This window comes from Scyliorhinus canicula, chromosome 28 (genome assembly GCF_902713615.1).
Source record: "Scyliorhinus canicula chromosome 28, sScyCan1.1, whole genome shotgun sequence".
NCBI lineage: Eukaryota > Metazoa > Chordata > Chondrichthyes > Carcharhiniformes > Scyliorhinidae > Scyliorhinus > Scyliorhinus canicula.
The window spans coordinates 18,191,854-18,209,444 of record NC_052173.1 but is presented as its reverse complement, the minus strand read 5'-3'; the positions used below and the strand labels follow the sequence as shown (position 1 = coordinate 18,209,444).

At 43.5% G+C, this 17,591-nt stretch overlaps 1 protein-coding gene across 3 annotated transcripts; it reads right to left on the bottom strand.

Moving 5' to 3' along the window:
- Nucleotides 1-2,847: 2,847 nt before the first annotated feature.
- On the bottom strand, nucleotides 2,848-14,532 carry pym1 (PYM homolog 1, exon junction complex associated factor). Of its 3 annotated transcripts, none has more exons than XM_038786495.1 (4): nucleotides 14,294-14,340; nucleotides 11,930-12,023; nucleotides 9,246-9,285; nucleotides 2,848-4,468 (listed from the first exon to the last, which is right to left on the bottom strand). In XM_038786495.1, the coding sequence occupies exons 2-4, from the start codon at nucleotides 11,952-11,954 to the stop codon at nucleotides 3,994-3,996; spliced, it is 540 nt and encodes a 179-aa protein (XP_038642423.1). In that variant the 5' UTR covers nucleotides 11,955-12,023; nucleotides 14,294-14,340; the 3' UTR covers nucleotides 2,848-3,993. The 3 variants fall into 3 exon arrangements, with proteins under 3 accessions (XP_038642423.1, XP_038642424.1, XP_038642422.1); XM_038786496.1 differs by lacking the exon at nucleotides 14,294-14,340 and adding an exon at nucleotides 13,901-14,058; XM_038786494.1 differs by lacking the exon at nucleotides 9,246-9,285 and having other exon boundaries at nucleotides 14,294-14,532.
- Between the last annotated feature and the right edge of the window lie 3,059 nt (nucleotides 14,533-17,591).

Here is a 17,591-nt window from a genome sequence, read left to right as displayed (position 1 = left end):
AATAGCCTATGCTCACTTACCCAGGTACTAAAGACTGCTAGCACTTTGGGATTGGGAGGGGAATACTGGATATTTCCATCTAGTGCCTTCCAAACAATAGGGAGAAAAAAAGACTTGAAACAAATGTTCTCCTACACGACAGGTTTTCCCTTGCCCCTGTACAAGTGCAGGTCAAGAGAATTAGCCTCTGCCAGCGCTACATTCCCAGGGAGGTGTGCATGTTTAATAAACCAAAACAATTGTCACTTTTCCTGGGAGAAATAGACTCCTCTTCCACTTACCCTAGTTGCATACGAGGAACTGTTGGCAGGAGCCGGCATCCACAATGGAATGCCACATTATTGCTGGAACAAGTTGCACCCATTTTAAGACTGGCTTGGTCCCAGGTTTACAGTAAATATTTTTGTTCTCCTATCAACACAAGCTTTAGTAAAAATTGTCTAATTCAATTTAAATAAATGTAAAAAAAAAAGGGGTACGTTGGGGCAAGTACTCCACAAGTTGCCAGTTGGTGTGTATTTACAGCTGGAGTGGTCTCACAACCTGTGGGGGCCCAAAGAACCACTCTTAGGTCCTCTGCACTGAGCTACTTACTGTTGATTTGTAAGCACTGCAAGTGATTCAAAAGGGAATTCATTGCTCACGAGGGCTGTATTCAACATTTTCACAACCTCTTGCTATTCAGAGCACTTAGTATTGTAAAAGGATGATCTATATTAAATCTGGATTATATTCAACAAGACTGCAAGTCAGACAGATACACGGTGAAATCGACACTGATCGCCAGCTGCCATTTTAAGTCTGTGAAGAATTTTGCTCCATTTGTTTAATCTATACTCCGTGCCTCTCATTCCAGATTACTTTTCTAAATGTACATCTAAAATATATACAATATACAATTATTTAAAAAAATTAAAATGTCAATGATACAAGGACTAAAAACTTGGAAAGTCCCAGTAAACAATACAATATTACAGTAAGAAGCCTTACAACACCAGGTTAACATCCAACAGGTTTGTTTCAAACACTAGCTTTCGGAGCGCAGCTCCTTCCTCAGGTGAATGAAGAGATATGTTCCAGAAACATATAGACAAATTCATAGATGCAAGACAATGCTCAGAATGCGAGCATTTGTAGGTAATGAAGTCTTTACAGATCCAGAGATAGGGATAACCCCAGGTTAAAGAGGTGTGCATTGTCTCAAGCCAGGACGGTTGGTAGGATTTTGCAAGCCCAGGCCAGATGGTGGGGGGGGTGAATGTAATGCAACATGAATCCCAGGTCCCGGTTGAGGCCGCACTCATGTGTACGGAACTTGGCAACAAGTTTCTGCTTGGAGATTCTGCGTTATCGCGCGTCCTGAAGGCCGCCTTGGAGAATGCTTACACGGAGATCAGAGGCTGAATGTCCTTGACTGCTGAAGTGTTCCCCGACTGGAAGGGAACATTCCTGCCTGGTGATTGTCGCGCGATGTCCGTTCATTCGTTGTCGCAGCGTCTGCATGGTCTCGCCAATGTACCACGCTTCGGGACATCCTTTCCTGTAGCGTATGAGGTAGACAACGTTGGCTGAGTCGCACGAGTATGTGCCGTGTACCTGGTGGGTGGTGTTCTCATGTGTGATGGTGGTATCCATGTCGATGATCTAGCACGTCTTGCAGAGATTGCCATGGCAGGGCTGTGTGGTGTCGTGGTCGCTGTTCTGAAGCGGTACATACTTGTGCGACTCGACCAACGTTGTCTACCTCATACGCTGGGACCTGGGATTCATGTCACATTACATTCATCCCCATCTGGCCTGGGCTTGCGAAATCCTACCAACTGTCCTGGCTAGAGACAATTCGCACCTCTTTAACCTGGGGTTACCCCTATCTCTGGATCTGTAAAGACTTAATTACCTACAAATGCTCGCATTCTAAGCATTGTCTTGAATCTTTGAATTTGTCTATATAAATGTTTCTGGAACATACCTCTTCATTCACCCAAGGAAGGAGCAGTGCTCCGAAAGCTAGTGTTTGAAACAAACCTGTTAACTTTAACCTGGTGTTGTAAGACTTCTTACTGTGCTCACCCCAGTCCAATGCCAGCATCTCCACATCATCAATACAATATTGGAAGCTTTCATAACTCATTTTCAATCCTTAAATCGGGTCATAAAAATAAATTTTTATCTAGTAACTAAATTATAAAGATAACCGGAGGAGTTGATTTTGGGATTCCTTTAAAATGGACCGTTATTATATAAAATATGGCTTTTAACCTTTAGCCAATTAACTGGCATCCTCATTATATAGCACTGAATTTAGATGACTGCAAGATGTTTTCCTGTCTTGAGTTTGAGATGGTTGTTAGCACGAGGCCAGATATATTATCTGTGGAGATTATTAGGGCAGGCAATCTGCTCCATATTGACAATCAGTCCAGGTCTCTTTGCCAACTTCCCCAAAATATTGCCATTTGACAGCAAGACCGCCAAGCCCATTCCATACCCATCTGCAGCTAATGCATCACATTGATTGGAAATCTCATGTAACAAATACCCAATTCTTTTTTCCCAATTAAGGGCCAGGTTAGCATGGCCAATTCACCTCCTCTGCGTATGTGTGGGTTGTGGGGGAGAGACCCATGTGGACAGCGACCCGGGATCGAACTCGGGTCCTCGGAGCAGAGAGGCCGCAGTGCTAACCACTGCACCATGGTGCCACTCTGAGAAATTTCATGTATGCAATTCAATCCGGATCAGTAAAGTCGCCCTTGAAATTACCTCCATTACCTGAATAGAAGAGAGCTTGCGATAGCCATTAGCATGTGAAAACCAGTGTGTAATATTCATGTCTTACTGTTGGGGACACAATCTGCATTATATCTTAAGCCCCCCCCCCCTCCACCCATATTAGTGCCACCTGTTAATTGGCCAGCCCTATCCCATACACATCTGCATTCAATATAGATGGGCAGCTTAAAGAATTGCATTCATATGGTGCCTCATCTGAAAAGCATCCCAAAGAATTTAAGTGGAGTGAATTACAATGGCTGGTCTGTAGGCAAATTCTTGATAATTCATGGTGGTGCTTGTTGTCCATGTTCAGGGAAAACTGCACAACTCTGAAATGATACTGACGGCACACAAGACAAGACAGTGAGAAAATCAAAGCTGAACAGAGGTTAACAGCACCATTCAAGTCAATGACTTCAAACCAGTATTGCATTGTTAACTTTTACAACGGTTAATGCACAACTGGCACTTCATTAAACAAATGCTTATCATTTACTTTCTGCGGTTTTGAAGGACACACAAAAATGATTTTATTAAAGCCTTTCGACAATAGTTCACCCAATTGGGAGACATACAAATAGCAATTTAATTATTCCCCCCACCGTTACTGGGAACAAGCACAAATCAAAAATAATCAGAAGTGCAGCAGCATCCCAGAGGGCCATTTCTACTTTAATGTCCCATTCAATACTGGATATTACACCCCCTCAAATGTGCTTCTCAGCCGGAATACTGGTATATAAAAACAAAGGGACGGGGGTGGGGAGTTGCCTTGAACATTTCTGCTTAATTGAACACTGGATTTTTTTTTCTCTCCCCGGCACGTGAAGGAATGAGATGGCGATCAGGCTTCTCGACATGGCGAATCCCCGGTCCAGACCAAGAACACAGCAACAGGTGCACTGCACAAGACAATATTCCGATGTCACGCAGTCTAACAGAACACCCAATGCAGTCAGTCCACTGAACAGTACATTTATTCCATACCTCATTCCCAAGGCTTAGGAATGAAACTTTTCTGAAAAAGATTCCCTCCACTTCTAATAAAACTAACAGTGTGAAAGGCAGCACGAGGACCAGCGTGGACGATGATGTCCTATTGTGTGACCCTTGGTCTCTTTAAGACCAGTATTATCTGATAGTTACTCGGCGTGGATTTCTTGTGTGGGTATGGAACAATGACTTTCCCAGATCCTTGGCAGCATACAATAGTTAATACTATAAACCCAGTTCCAAACCCTCCAGCTCCTCCACCAGCAGTTCCCGGCGGCTCAGCTTTTCCAGCTGCTCTTTCGTCGCTTGTTTAATCTCACCAGAGTCTAGTTTTTGCTGCAGTTCATTGATTTGGCGCAGTTTTTTGTTAAGATTTTTTACCTTCTTCGCCTTTTCTACTCCATCATGATCCCCTTGCAACGCAGCAGCCTGCGAGTTCGGACTGCTGCCACTACCACCACCAATGGTGGTTTTCTGCAATGTTTGACTCAGCTCATCGGCCTCGGCGGTGCCGTCACATTCCTGCTGCTGTTTGCGCTTCTCTTTGCGCTTGAGGTTGCGTTTAGCTGACTTGGATAACCCAGCCAGCTCTCCGTCGGGCTTTGACTGTTGCTGCTTGCTTTTGGTGGATTCATCGGGGTTAAGGCCAGGAGGCAGGTCGGGTTTGCTTTTGAAAAACTTCACAAACTTGTTTTCGTACCTGCACACAACAAATACAGATAATAACAGGCCATGCGAAGTGGGATACAATCAGACTGCGTTATCAAAAACAGTTTATCTACTTCCCTCCCCTCCCCCCCCGATTTGCTACTCTCTCGACTCTTGCTGGGCTATTGTTCTATGGGTACTAGCCACCCCCCCGGTACCTCACTCAAGTGACTACTCTGTACCTGAACTGAGACAGTGTGCCAACTATGCAGAGAACTCCTCATTTGATTTCTAAGCACTGTATTGCCACAAAGTCCAAGAGCCCCAGTTTTTTAAAAACAGTTGTGCTTGAAAGTGATTGGCCCACTGGTCTATTTTTGTAACGCTTTTATAGAATGTGGTGTCGCTGGCAAGGCCAGCATTTACTCTCCATCCTAAATGCCCTTGAGGAAGTGGTGAGCTGCTCGGAGTCAAAAATTACCCACCCCTTACAACATATTGGTCTTTCTGGTTAACGAGCTCTCCTGCCCTGATGGAACACATCTCTCTTTTCGTGTGACGCCCTTGGTAACTAAAGAGCTTGTTGAAACTCACAGCAATGGCACTTAATTGTCACTTGGGACGTGATGGCTGGATGGCACCGAATGAACGACACCCTATACAATTTGGAGCCTGTGGGGAAGGTGGGGCAGGGGGGCAAGAACAAGGAGCAAGAGTAATTGAGATGGGTGGTAAGGGAAAGGGGCTCATTTACAGACTTGCAAATCCAGCTGTCAGTAGATATAATGGTTATTGTGTCAGTGAACAGCACAGCTGCTTCTACACATGGGGAACATGGAAAAGGATAACAAGGTGCAGCTAGAAACAATTGTAACAGAGGTACTCCTCAAATTTGACTGTGCTGGTTGGTGGGTACATGAAGACTTGGAGAATGCTATTGCCAACAGTCAACCTACTGCCTACTTCAAATCATGTAGAAAAAGGATAGCCTTTGACTCAGGGCAGTTATAAGTCTGACCATGGCTGTCTCAAGGAATAATGGAAGAAACTCTTCTCATCAAAGGCTGCTCACGAGAACAACAAAAAGTTTCACCAAGATCCCTTCCTCAGAGAAAGTGCTAAATTAGTTACCAAAATTTGCAACCGTTTACACACCAGCCTGGAGGTGGCCAAGTGCAAATAAGCCACTTGGCAGCATCCCTTTTTAAGCCACATCATCCAAAGCAGTAAAAATTAGAAAGCACCCACCAGGGTCAACCTGGCTGGACCTCGTTTGTTACAGTTGTGGAGCAGTTCCCAGAAAACCCGAGAGTTCCAGAATCCAGTAACTTCCGACGTTTTACTGCTTTGAACAATTATAGGCTGAAAAGGGGAGGTTGTAGTAAAATCTTGCTTACACTGTGCTACCTGAAGACTGGTGTACAAAAGTGTCCACCCGAGCAAGTAGTTGTTCCAAATTACTGATTTGGGGCATTCAAATAAAAAAAAAAGTAAATTTAGAGTACCCAATCCCCCCCCCCCCCCCCCGCCATTAAGTGACAATTTAGCGCGACCAATCCACCTAGCCTACACATCTTTGGGTTCTACGAGTGAGACCCACACAGACACGGGGAGAATGTGCAAACTCCACACGGACAGTGGCCCAGGGCTGGGATCGAACCTGGGACCTCAGCGCCGTGAGGCAGCAGGGCTAACCCACTGTGCCACCGTGCTGCCCTTATTGGGGCATGAAATCAAGATTAATTTGCTTTGTATAAGTTTTGCATCACTCTCGGAACAATATTTTGTAGTTATTGTAGTCACAATTTCTCCTTGGACATAAAACACTGGCAATTGGCCAGTCAAAAGGTGCAACCGGATTATTTGCGTGTGCTTAGCGCTGCCCCGAGCAATCTTGCGCTTCCAACGCTGACAAAATCATAGCTCTGCTGGTCATCAATGAACTTGTGCAACATGAAAAAAGGGAGCATTTTACACCAAGTCAGGTCTAGTCTACATTAGCTGAACAGTCAAGCTATCACCATACCAGTGATTGATATTAATAAAGCAAACAAGGGGGTGGTGGCATTAACGGAATATTAAACATCTGCAAATTATGAAATTACTTTTGCGCATGCAACATTGCGAGCAGAACAAATGGGAGGGGGGGTAGTGGGAAAGAAAGGAAGATGAATGTTAAAGCATGCTGTATTTGCTACATGAAAAAACCCAAGTAAAAGGAGTACATCAAGGTTGAATAAAAAAAAAGATGAATTTATTAAGCTCAAAAAGTATAAACTGAACTTTCCAGCAAGGCATGAAGTTTTTCAGCACTGATATTCAGGTCGTGTTTATTAGAGGCTGGTAAAAAAATGGAGGATGGAATGCAAGTATGAACGAAATTAAATAGAAAATAGAAGGTTAAAAACTCAAGCTCCAATATTAGAAATGGCAAGTGGTCTCAGAATTTCGAACGGTGCTACTTGACAGAGCCACACAGACATGGGCAGCACGATAGCACAAGTGGATAGCACTGTGGCTTCACAGCACCAGGGACCTGGGTTCGATTCCCCGCTTGGGTCACTGTCTGTGCGGAGTCTGCACGTTCTCCCCGTGTCTGCGTGTGTTTCCTCCGGGTGCTCCGGTTTCCTCCCACAGTCCAAAGACATGCAGGTTCGGTGGACTGGCCATGATAAATTGCCCTTAGTGACCAAAAAGGTTAGGGTGGGTTATTGGGTTACGGGGATAGGGTGGAAGTGAGGGCTTAAGTGGGTCGGTGCAGACTCAATGGGCCGAATGGCCTCCTTCTGGATTGTATGCTCTGTGTTCTGAGACAAATCGGAAACAGTCATCATTTAACATGATAGATCAGCCCAAACAATCCTTCAAGTGAATTCTCAAATTAAGCACAGAAATGTCAGCGGAAGCCTACTTTTATTAGGAAAATAAGCAAAAAGATGTCCTCTAAATCCTGCTGGGTACCCACCACCTTACTCCAACTACTCCTCCCTACCTTAAACTGCATTGTCTGTCCAACCCACCTGCTAAATGCAATTGGCTCCACACTGCCTGTAGATCACCTAAAGAGGTTTCCCTTCACCCGCTTCATTATCCCATTTTGAGCAACATTCCCAATGATGTCTCAGTTCCCAAAACTCACTGATCGAAACTCTTGTTCAGCATCACAGCCGAATGGTTGGCTGAACTGTCCAATCATTATCATTTCATCCCCAAAAGCTTTGCACAGAAGTCTTCCAAGGCAAAGATACATTCCAATGACCACCTCCTATTCTACTGTGCTCACCCAGTGTACCATTTCCTCCCCACTCTCTTTATTCATTTCGCCTGCCTCCCTTACTTTCCTCCCCCAAAACTCCATCTGGAAATTTTAACTATGTCTTGGCCACCTGTAATGCCACAGGAGATAGATTAGTAAATTTTCTTTAAAAAAGGTAAAACAGTTCAAGCCGAGAGTCATGCAAAACTAGAAACATTTCTAGTTGAGTGCAAACTTTGGAAGGATATTCAGTGAGGTGGTTAGGATTTATAATGAACTTCTGTATTTCTTGCTAACCTTAGGAAGCACTGAGGATCAGAGGGATCTTGTGTGCTTGCACACTGATCCCTTAATGTAGCAGAGCAGGTGGACAGAGGTTAAGAAGGCATAATGGTAGACTTGCCTTTATTAGCCAAGGCATAGAGATTAAGAGCAGGAAGGATAATGCTGCAACTGTACAAACGTTGGTTAGGCCACATCTAGAGTATTGTGTGCGGTTCTGGGATCCACATTATGGATGCGAAAGCACTGGAAAGGGTGCAGAGGAGATTTACCAGGATGTTGCCTGGGCTGGAGAGTGTTAGTTATGAAGAGAGGGGCAGCACAGTGGTGCAGTGGTTAGCCCTGCTGCCTCACGGCGCCAAGGTCCCAGGTTCGATCCCGGCTCTGGGTCACTATCCCTGTGGAGTTTACACATTCTCCCTGTGTTTGCGTGGGTTTCGCCTCCACAACCCAAAGATGTGCAGGGTAGGTGGACTGGCCATGCTAAATTGCACCTTAATTGGAAAAAAATAATTGTGTACACTAAATTTATGTTTCAAAAAAGTTATAAAAAGAGATCGGATAGACTGTGCTTGTTTTCTTTGGAGCAGAAAACTATGAGGGGCATAGACAGAGTAGTCAGGGACAAACTTTTTCCTTTGGTAGAGGTGTCAATGATCAGGAGGTATAGATTTAAGGTGAGGGACAGGAGGTTTAGAGAGGATGGGGAGGAAAAATCTTTTTACCCAGGAGGATGATGGGAGTCTGGAACTCGCTGCCCAAAAGGAGGCAGAGACCCTCATAACATTTAAGAAGTATTTAGATGTGTACTTGCGATCCAGGGCCTATGGGTCAAAGAGCTGGAAAATGGATTAGAATGGTTAGGTGGTTGTTTTTGACTGGCGCAGACTCGATGGACCGAAGGGCCTTTCCTGTGCTGTATGACTCAGACCATTCAACATGATAACTGGATTTACTAAAATTCAAAATATCTGAAGTTTTCATGATGGAGAGTGTTAATTTGATGTCACTTGTTAAAATAAGATTTAATAACAAAATTTGAATGTAAAAGCCGAGTGTATTTTAAATCAAGAACTGCTACAAAAAGCAGTGCACTGCAATCCAGCAATACTTGAAACTTGACTTTATTGGGTGCCATCTGATGGATAGTTTTCCTATAAAAAAGAAAAAAACTTAACATTGACATTATGCCAAAATCAATATTAATGGTACTTTGCGCAGTGAGCGAGCGTGGGAATCAGCGGCGTGCATTATTCATCACGAGGGAGCAGTAAAGACTCAGATCCAATACCTTTTACAATGCAGAAGATACGCCCCTGGAAATGCAATACCTGTTGAGTAAAATAGCATTCTCAACTTTTGCGTAGCCATTTTGCACAAAATTGCGCACATCATCAGCTGAATTATAGGTCTCCAATACTTATCTCAATTAAGTGGGTTCTTAATGCTAGGAAATATTAAAGGTTTGTCCTGATTTTGATTTCATTAAGAATTTTTAAAAGTTAACCATTTGCAGGTTGTGCATATTTCAAAATTGTGCCTGTGGTAATTAAGTTAGGTCAAAAATAACTTTTTTCTTTGCCAGGATAAAAACATAAAACACTGGATAAACTCAGCGGGCCTGGCAGCTTCTGTAGGGAGAGTCCATATGGACTCCCTGACAAATCTGCTTTTTATCCAGTATTTTCTGTTTTTAATTTTGGATTTCCAGCATCCTCAGTATTTTGCTTTTATTTAATTGTTTTAAGTGTTTTTTAAAGTTTACCATTGGGGCAATATTGCGCACATTTCCCCCAATTTTTTTTTTTGGGGGGTCCCTGATGGCCTTGTGGGTAAAGGTACATGTGCTAGTCCTGGGTTTGATTGTTTCAGGTTGGGAAGGAGAAAGAGGAGAAACAAAGTCAGCCATTCCCAATCACGATCCAGTCTTATCTGCCCAGTGCATGTGCAGACATAGGGTGAAGGTCAGAATTGGGTTCTTGATGCATCCTCCCAGCTAAGTAGTCTGGCAACACACTATCTCAGCTCACACAACAGGACCTGGAATAGGAAATCTCAACAAGAGCCGACTTCAAGAGCACCGTGGGGAGAAAAGAATGGAACAGGTTTAAAAGTATTTTCTCCTTTCCTCTCCAGATCTTAGATTGTGGCTAAAAGGGCATGTGGGCACACTGCTTTTCAATGTTCTTTTGCAGTTTGCCTAGAGGAACAGCCTAGGGTAACTTTCCTTGCTCCTCAGAATCACCTTGTATGCAAATCTCTCTCTACAGTAATGAGATTGTGATCAGGCAGTTTTTACAAGGCCTTAACCCATAAGTAGTTTCAAAACATTATAGTTCAAAAAGGTTACATTCTGGACACTTCATTAATCCACATCTAAATTTTGACAATTACTTTAAGAAACAGTAAGACAAGGTATCATAAATGTTCAATGAGTTACAAGATAGTGGTTCAATTAAGCACTTTTGATACCGTGAAATTGTAGCCCAAGTAATCAGGATAAAAAGCAAAATCACATCAATGAACCACTGTCTGAAACTCACTGCAAACATTTAATTTTTTTACCCTACATATATAGTGGAGCGTCCCAATGTCACAACATAGGGACACCAATCATGGGAAGTCACCAACACTAACCCCCCATTCTGCCCCATGACACAATCTTCTTTAACAAAAGCTAAATAGAAGGGACTTAGAAGATTCCCTACCATTAAGTCTCCAGCTGTCATTTGTGTTAAGAAGCGGATTCCATCATGCTTCACTTGTAAATTAGAAGGAATTTTTGAAACACAAAAACTTTATCCTTAATAATGGATCCGCTGGACACAATAGAGGTCACCAGATTTCTTCACCCCAACCTTAAAAGGCGCGTGGGGATGGAGAGAAAGTTCCATTGTACTGGTTTCAAAATGATATAGATATGCTGGATAGCAATTCAGAACTGGGGCCCTAGTTGATTTTCCCTTCCTAGCCCTTGCATACAGAGGTCACACAAAGATGGAGACAGTAAACATGGGGCTTCTTATTTCATTATTGCCAAGTTCAGCAAGGAACAGTGTCTTTACCCATGAGGCCAGCAGGGTAGATGTGCATGAAATTCCTGAGCTCCAGAGGTGACACAGTACAGGTCACCAAGCTGGCCATAGCTCAGATCAGGCCAGAAAGAGGACCTGCCAGTGAGCACCTCCAGAATATAGTTCAATTCAACTTCCTTCTATTGAGCTAATAGATATTGAAGTTTGAAGGTTTAACTGCCTCTGAATTAGCACCTAAAACTAATTTTATGCGTGGAGAATGTACATTAAACTGGTCTGTAACAATGAGATCAGAGTTGATAGTGTGCATTGACTGAAGAAAATGCATGATATTTTAAATACGTCCAAAACAAATAACTTTGCTTAATTAATAGTATGCAATCAGGAAGGCCTTTGCATTTAAAGAATTTCTTCCCCTTTTTACAAGCTGTTAATAAGGTCACCCTTTTATATTTAATGGAAGTACCACTACACAATTGAAGAGACAGCTCAGGTAGCGTTCTACTGCAACTCAAGTATTATCACTTGTGAAACACAGAGCTGCCTTCTCCAAAACATTTGACTGAACAGTTTAAGTCAAACAGCAACACAATGCACTTGCAGATGAGCTCTACTTGTGATCACCTGGCAAGTTCACCCATTTGTAACTTTCTAGGACAAAGCTGATACGTGATTGCCAGCTAGAATTTAAACTCTGAATGATACGCGCAGATGGGATGCAAAAGAAAATGTCTGAATTTTGAGCACTAAACACTTGCAGGTAACTCTTACAGGTTTAATGTCAACAAGTGACAAGTGATGCACTGCTGAAGGCGGCAGCAGGTAGTAAGAGGCAACTAGTAGAACAGGTACAGCAAATAGACACCTCCCCATACCTTTCCACAACAGGTTAGAAACAATTTTGCCTTTCAAATATGTATTTCTGTAAAATGTTACTTACACTGGCACCTCCTCTTGAGGGACATATCCTTCCCTTACTCGCCTTGGTTTCCGCCAGGTCCCATCAGGTCGCTGCGACGCAGGAATATATTTCCCTACAGATGTGGAGTAAAAATATAAAATTTAAATATTTACACGGCTAGGCGGTTACTGTGAATTAAAAGGGGGGAAATCCTACTTATAAAAAAAGGTACAAGTTACTGAAAGAAATCTTACAAGTTTAATCCTACAATAATTTTATCTTCCAAGTAATCACTAGAAAAATATAGCCCCTTTAAATCGCACTTTAAAACCAATGATTTTGTAAACACCCAACATTTTTTTTTAAAACTTCAAAAATACTTCAACACAATCCTTCAAATTCTCAGCTCTCAATCTGCCCTGGTGCTTCACTGAAGCGAGGAAGGGGCAAAATATTAGAAAGGTTACATTTTCCCACTTGGAAACAAAAAGGAGAGTCAAGCCCAGGCACTAGCTATCTTTGGTATATCATAGATATCATAGAATTTACAGTGCAGGAGGCCATTCGGCCCATCGAGTCTGCACAGGCCCTTGGAAAGAGCACCCTACCCAAGTTCAACACCTCCACCGTATTCCCATAACCCAGTAACCCCACCCAACACTAAGGGCAATTTTGGACACCAAGGGCAATTTGTCATGGCCAATCCACCTAACCTGCACATCTTTGGACTGTGGGAGGAAACCGGAGCACCCGGAGGAAACCCATAAAGAAACAAATGTGGGAATACAATTCCATAAGCAACAGCAACCCTCAAGTGCTTAAATTAAGCTTTTTTCATGCATTAAGTTTGACAATTTTGTGACAAATCCTGAATTGTGTCATACCACAGATTCAAAATGCTTTTCTTAAATTCCATAATGTGACAATAGCAGGAAACAAATATACCTTCCTGATTAAGGAAACAGAGAAAACCTGCTTCCAGATATCTACCAGCACCTCTCACCAAGGGGCTGGTTTAGCTCACTGGGCTAAATCACTGGCTTTGAAAGCAGACCAAGCAGGCCAGCAGCACGGTTCGATTCCCGTACCAGCCTCCCCGGACAGGTGCCGGAATGTGGCGACTAGGGGCTTTTCACAGTAACTTAGTTGAAGCCTACTCGTGACAATAAGCGATTTTCATTTCATTTTTCATTTCATTTCTCCAGTGCCCACGAGTGTAGTTTGACAATAATAAATCAAATCAAAAAAGTTTATGGTGTCCACCCACCAATTTACATTTAGGCTCAACTTCAAGGATTCTGCCCCTCTTTGAGGAAGCTCCTGGCTTTCATTCAGCCACTTTCTACAATGACCAAGGTCAGGACTGACCAAACGGGGAATAGGAGCAAAGCACATCTCACAAAATCAGTGCTACCCATTTGGAGTTATTAGTCCATACGCTTTAACTTTTTCAAACATTCAATTTTGTGTGTGAAAAAAAAGTATTAATCTCTAGAATCACCATTTAAAATGGCAAAATTCAGCTAGTCCAGGATGCTGGTCAATTCATTGGAATGTGAACTCACTATCCCATCCTTTTAGACATTTCAAATCAAGACTTCAGAAGTGATTTATTTTTGACTTATCATCAAACACAAGATCGAAACAATTAATTTAGTCTCAAAATGTATTTTAAATAAAAAGTATTCCAAAAATTAGTTTTGGAATATTAGGCCACCGAAACGTTCCTTTCAATTGAAGATTTGACGAAAATAACTCAAGGTGACGATTGTATTTGGTTTTTGTACTAGGCCGCAAACACAGCCTCGGACTTTCCTGACTCTTTCCGCCGACTGTTGCTCCGGGGAAAGCTCAGACTGGATGCTGCCCGGGATTTTGCCGCTTGATTAGGAGGAGCTAGTGGTGAGCATTTCGGGGCGATTGTCTTCGGGAGGAGGCTGCCGCCTCCGGGGAGGAGGAGGGGGGGATGGTTTCGCTGCATTTGGCGCCCGGGGAAAGAAGCGCACTCACCGCTTTCGCCCCTCACATATTGCCGCCATGATGCACCCGCCGGAAATCGAGCTTCTCTCGCCTACCATGGCGGAGAGTGAATCGCCGCGTCGAGAAAAACCCGAGGACAAAGTGGCTCGAATTTCCTCGAGGTATGGAGTGCTGGAGATGGGGAGGGGGGTGAGGAAGTTGGGAATCCTCCATTTTGTCCCTTCCCTTCACCCGCTTGTCCTGTCCGTCGACTCCTTCCACAGGCCCGGGCCCCCCCCTCCGAGCCTCCCTCAATTTTAAAGCTCAGTCAAAGTGACCTGCTTCACTCCTCCAAATTAAACCCGCTCCCCGCCGTTAAATAACTCTTTTTCTTTTTGTATCACCTTCTTCTACAAAGAATGTGAGGAGAGAGAAAAATCCTACCAGAATCAGTAGCAGACGCAGCCTCCATAACAGCTCTGGAAAAGGACGATTTTAATTGCGCCACTAGGGTGAGACTGGGTGGGGCCCAGTGTCACTAGGACAAGAACCTACATTTAAGTGCTTCCTCAAGAGTCAAACACCTCTAATAAAACACATTAAACTGCAAGGTGCACGAACAGGAAGATATCCTTGCATCAGGATTTTCATTTCAATGCACATTATCAAAGAGCAGGACTGCAAGAGCCAGTCTGCCCAGCATCCAATGCATTTTCTTACAATGTACTGTGCAGCACATGCATATGACACATGGAGGATTCCAGAATGCCAACAGCAGTGCTTCATGGTGAACTCTGCTCCAGTGAGCAAAAATGAGGTGTGCTTCACAAACCAACTGAAAAAACAACCTCTGGGCTGTTGACAGAGACTGCTGCGCAAAACGACCAGAACCACCACCCACAAGCTCCAAACAAATTACAGTCCAACAGATTTGTTTCAAACACGAGCTTTCGGAGCGGTCCTGAGGAAGGAGCAGCGCTCCGAAAGCTCGTGTTTGAAACAAACCTGTTGGACTTTAACCTGGTGTTGTAAGACTTCTTACTGTGCTCGCCCCAGTCCAACGCCGGCATCTCCACATCCAAACAAATTGGCTGCTGAAGGAGGGTGCAGACAACCAGAACCCCTGCAAATCAGGAATTCCTGTGCCCACATGAATGGGTGGGAAATGGAGGGATACAGATCGTTTAGGCAATAGGTAGTAGGTCTAAATAAGGAATACGGATCGGCACAGGCTTGGTAGGCCAAAGGGCCTGTTCCTGTGCTGTAATGTTCTTTGTTCTAAATGCCTGCTAGTCCCACCCAACTGGATTACAGCATTTTGTTGGATGGGGGGCAGCAGGGTAGCAGGGGGCAGCAGGGTAGCATGGTGGTTAGCATAAATGCTTCACAGCTCCAGGGTCCCAGGTTCGATTCCTGGCTGGGTCACTGTCTGTGTGGAGTCTGCACGTCCTCCCCCTGTGTGCGTGGGTTTCCTCCGGGTACTCCGGTTTCCTCCCACAGTCCAAAGATGTGCGGGTTAGGTGGATTGGCCATGCTAAATTGCCCGTAGTGTCCTAATAAAAGTAAGGTTAAGGGGGGGGGGGTTGTTGGGTTACGGGTATAGGGTGGATACGTGGGTGTGAGTAGGGTGATCATGGCTCGGCACAACATTGAGGGCCGAAGGGCCTGTTCTGTGCTGTACTGTTCTATGTTCTATGTCTGGTCAAACAAGTCAAAGGCTGCATACAAGTTGCGAGGACAAGGAGGGATAGTTTATCTTTGTCACAGAGACATAGGATGAGTCAGGACATTTTTTACTTCGATTAAAGCCATATTTCAATACTATGGTAGGGCAGAAACCTGATTGTAGGGATTCCAGGAAAGATGGAATTGGCCTCTTCAGTCACCAACTACCATAGACAAAATTTCCCATGATCTTCACCTGTGAAGAATCTGCCATCATATTATTACATTAGTGGTTAGCACTGTTGCTTCACAGTGCCAGGGTCCCAGGTTTGATTCTCGGCTTGGGTCACTGTCTGTGTGGAGTCTGCACGTTCTCCCCGTGTCTGCGTGGGTTTCCTCCGGGTGCTCCGGTTTCCTCCCAGAAGTCCCGAAAGACGTGGTTGTTAGGTGAATTGGACATTCTGAATTCTCCCTCTGTGTAGCCGAACAGGCGCCGGAATGTGGAAACTAGGGGCTTTTCGCAGTAACTTCATTGCAGTGTTAATGTAAACCTACTTGTGACACTAATAAAGTTTGTTATAATTATTATTATTTAACGCAGCAAAACCTTACAAGGTGCTTCACGTTTTGCTTAAGCAGACTAAAACCTGACATCAAGTTAAAGGAGATAAGATAGGTGACTAATAGTTTGGTTGAAGAAGTAGGTTTCAAGGGTGTCTTAAAGATGGTGGAGAGGTTTATGGGGGGAATTCCAGAGCTTAGGGCCTGGACAGTTGTTTAAGGCACAGTCAGCAATGGTGGGGCGAAGGGAGTGAGGATGAGCAAGAGGCTAGCAAAAGAAAAACACAGATTTTTTGAGGGTTCTTGGGCTAGGGAATTCGCCATCTTCTGAGAGAGAAAAATCTTCCACATTGTCTTAAGTGAGTGACCTCTTATTTTTAAATAGTGTTCCCGTTCTAGATTCTGCCACAAGAGGAAGCACCCCTCAGGATCTTAAAGGGTTCAATCAAGTCGCTGCCTACTCTTAGTGGATACAAACGTAACCTCTCCAACCTTTCCTCATAAGACAACTCACTCATTCCTGACATTAGTCTAGTAAACCTTATCTTAACTGCTCTGACTGCATTTGCATCTTCACAGTAACTTCACTGCAGTGTTAACGTAAGCCTACCTGTGACACTAATAAAGATTATTATTAAATAAGACTAATAGTACACAATATTCCAGATATGATCTCACCAATGCCCTGTACAACTGAAGCATAACCTTGCTACTTTTGTAATTGATTCTCCTCACAATAAACTATAACATTCGATTAACTTTCCTAATCATTTGCTGTATCTGCAAACTAGCCTTTTGTGATTCATGCACTAGGACACCCTGTTAAGTAATGGGTTAAGAGACATTGCAATTAGTTGTCTCATTTATGTTAAGCGTTCAATGATTGTCTCATTTATGTTAAGTGTTCAATGATTGACACTGATATGTAAAGGGGCTTCAGGTGGACTCTGGAGCTGGTGATGATCTGTAGAGTTCTGTGCAGAGTGAGTTTGAACCATTAAAGGTGTGTTGGTGAAAAAGGAGCTGAACTCCTGCCTCTTCATACCACAGCATCTAGTACATGTCAACACACCAAGATCCCTCTGCACCTGAGAATTCTGTAATCTCTCACCATTTGGATAATATGCTTCTTTTATCTTCTTCCTGCCAAGATGGGCCATTTCACAACCCAAAAATGTGCAGAGTAGGTGGATTGGCCATGCTAAATTGCCCCTTAATTGGAAAAAAATAATTGGATAATCTAAATTTATAAAAAAAAAATCTTATCATATTCCTTTTGGAAATCTAAGTAGAGCACATGTGACTTCTTTAAAGAACTCCAATAAATTGGTTGAACATGATTTCCCTTTCACAAAACCATGTTGACTCTGCCTGATTGCTGTGAACTTTTTGAAGTGCCTTGCTATGACGTCTTTAATATTTCTAACATTTTCCCTATCACAGATGGTGGGCCAACTGAATTTGCTATTTTCCAATCTAATGGTACCTTCCCCGAATCTAGGGAATTTGGGAAAAT

Excerpts from the sequence above, each read along its gene's own strand:
- pym1 (XM_038786494.1), bottom strand. The coding sequence starts at position 14,321 with ATGGAGGCTGCGTCTGCTACTGATTCTG. Across the intron at positions 12,024-14,293 it reads TGCGTCTGCTACTGATTCTG|GGAAATATATTCCTGCGTCG; the intron begins GTAGGATTTTTC and ends CCACATCTGTAG. Across the intron at positions 4,469-11,929 it reads CCTCAAGAGGAGGTGCCAGT|GTACGAAAACAAGTTTGTGA; the intron begins GTAAGTAACATT and ends TGTTGTGTGCAG.